The sequence below is a fragment of the Trypanosoma theileri genome (genome assembly GCF_002087225.1).
Source record: "Trypanosoma theileri isolate Edinburgh chromosome Unknown TM35_Tth_133_V1, whole genome shotgun sequence".
Classification (NCBI taxonomy): domain Eukaryota; phylum Euglenozoa; class Kinetoplastea; order Trypanosomatida; family Trypanosomatidae; genus Trypanosoma; species Trypanosoma theileri.
Genome location: NW_021639975.1, coordinates 10,772 through 11,727, shown reverse-complemented (window position 1 = coordinate 11,727; position 956 = coordinate 10,772). Strand labels below are relative to the sequence as shown.

At 42.5% G+C, this 956-nt stretch overlaps 1 protein-coding gene across 1 annotated transcript; it reads left to right on the top strand.

Moving 5' to 3' along the window:
* Positions 1-331: 331 nt before the first annotated feature.
* Positions 332-955, top strand: TM35_001331020 (uncharacterized protein; the record flags this gene model as incomplete). Its single annotated transcript, XM_029031859.1, has 1 exon — positions 332-955. A coding segment is annotated over one exon (624 nt), but the record flags the coding sequence as incomplete, so codon positions are not given.
* Between the last annotated feature and the right edge of the window lies 1 nt (position 956).

The window sequence follows — 956 nt, the reverse complement described above, 5'->3', positions numbered from 1 at the left end:
ATATATGCATAAGTTTGCACATGGTTCGACCAGAAGAGACACTGTTATGTTTTCCTGTGCTTTCTGCCTCTAATGGTTGTTCTCTTAATTTCTTTGTTTTTCATATTGAGAGGTTAATTGGGATTCTCTTTTTCGTGCTGGGTATTGTATGCTTTTTTTTATTTGAAATCTAGCTGAGTGATGGTTATAATTTTTTGTGTTGCTTCTATTCGTTTTTCTGTCGTTTGGTGAGACTTTATTTAATTGTATTTGTATGATTCTCTTATTCTTCCTGTTTATTTTCTCTTTGGTCCACTTAATTGATACAGTATTACCAACAAAAATTGTTCCGATGGCTATGCGTTACTTGTTCTTTGTTCTTACTGTCGCAGTTTGTTGTGCCTGCAGTTGTGCGGTAACTGCAGAAGCTGAAAGTACTCCTGGTGGTGTGGCTGGTAAAACTGCTGCGCAGAAGCCTGCTAGTGATAAGAACCTTCATGGTGAGTCAATGGCGTTGGAGGATACTAAGGAGGGAACACCATGTGATGCAACAACGGGTGAAGGAGAGAAGCCGCATTGCAAAGGAACTACCAAAGCGAAGTTACATCAAGAAAATGGTGGTCCAGGTGCGGGGAAAGAAAACAACATCAGTACAGATCTGCAAGCCCACCCAATGCAACCTGGTAGTGCTGGTAGCTCGTCCACACAAGTTAGGGAGGATCAAGTTCAACTTGAGGACCATCAACCAGAGGAAAGTGAGGAGAGCCTGCAAGATGGAGGAATTAAAGAGGGCATGGAACAGAGAGCTGATAATCAGGTTCAAGAACAAACTGCAAGTCCACCGCAAACAGTTACCCCTGGTACTCCACAAACTCCCAGTGATACGGACCGAGTAAAATCGCCTGAAGAAACACAAAGCTCTCACGAAGAAAATGATAAACGTGGTGCGAATGATGCTCAGAGAAATACACAACCTC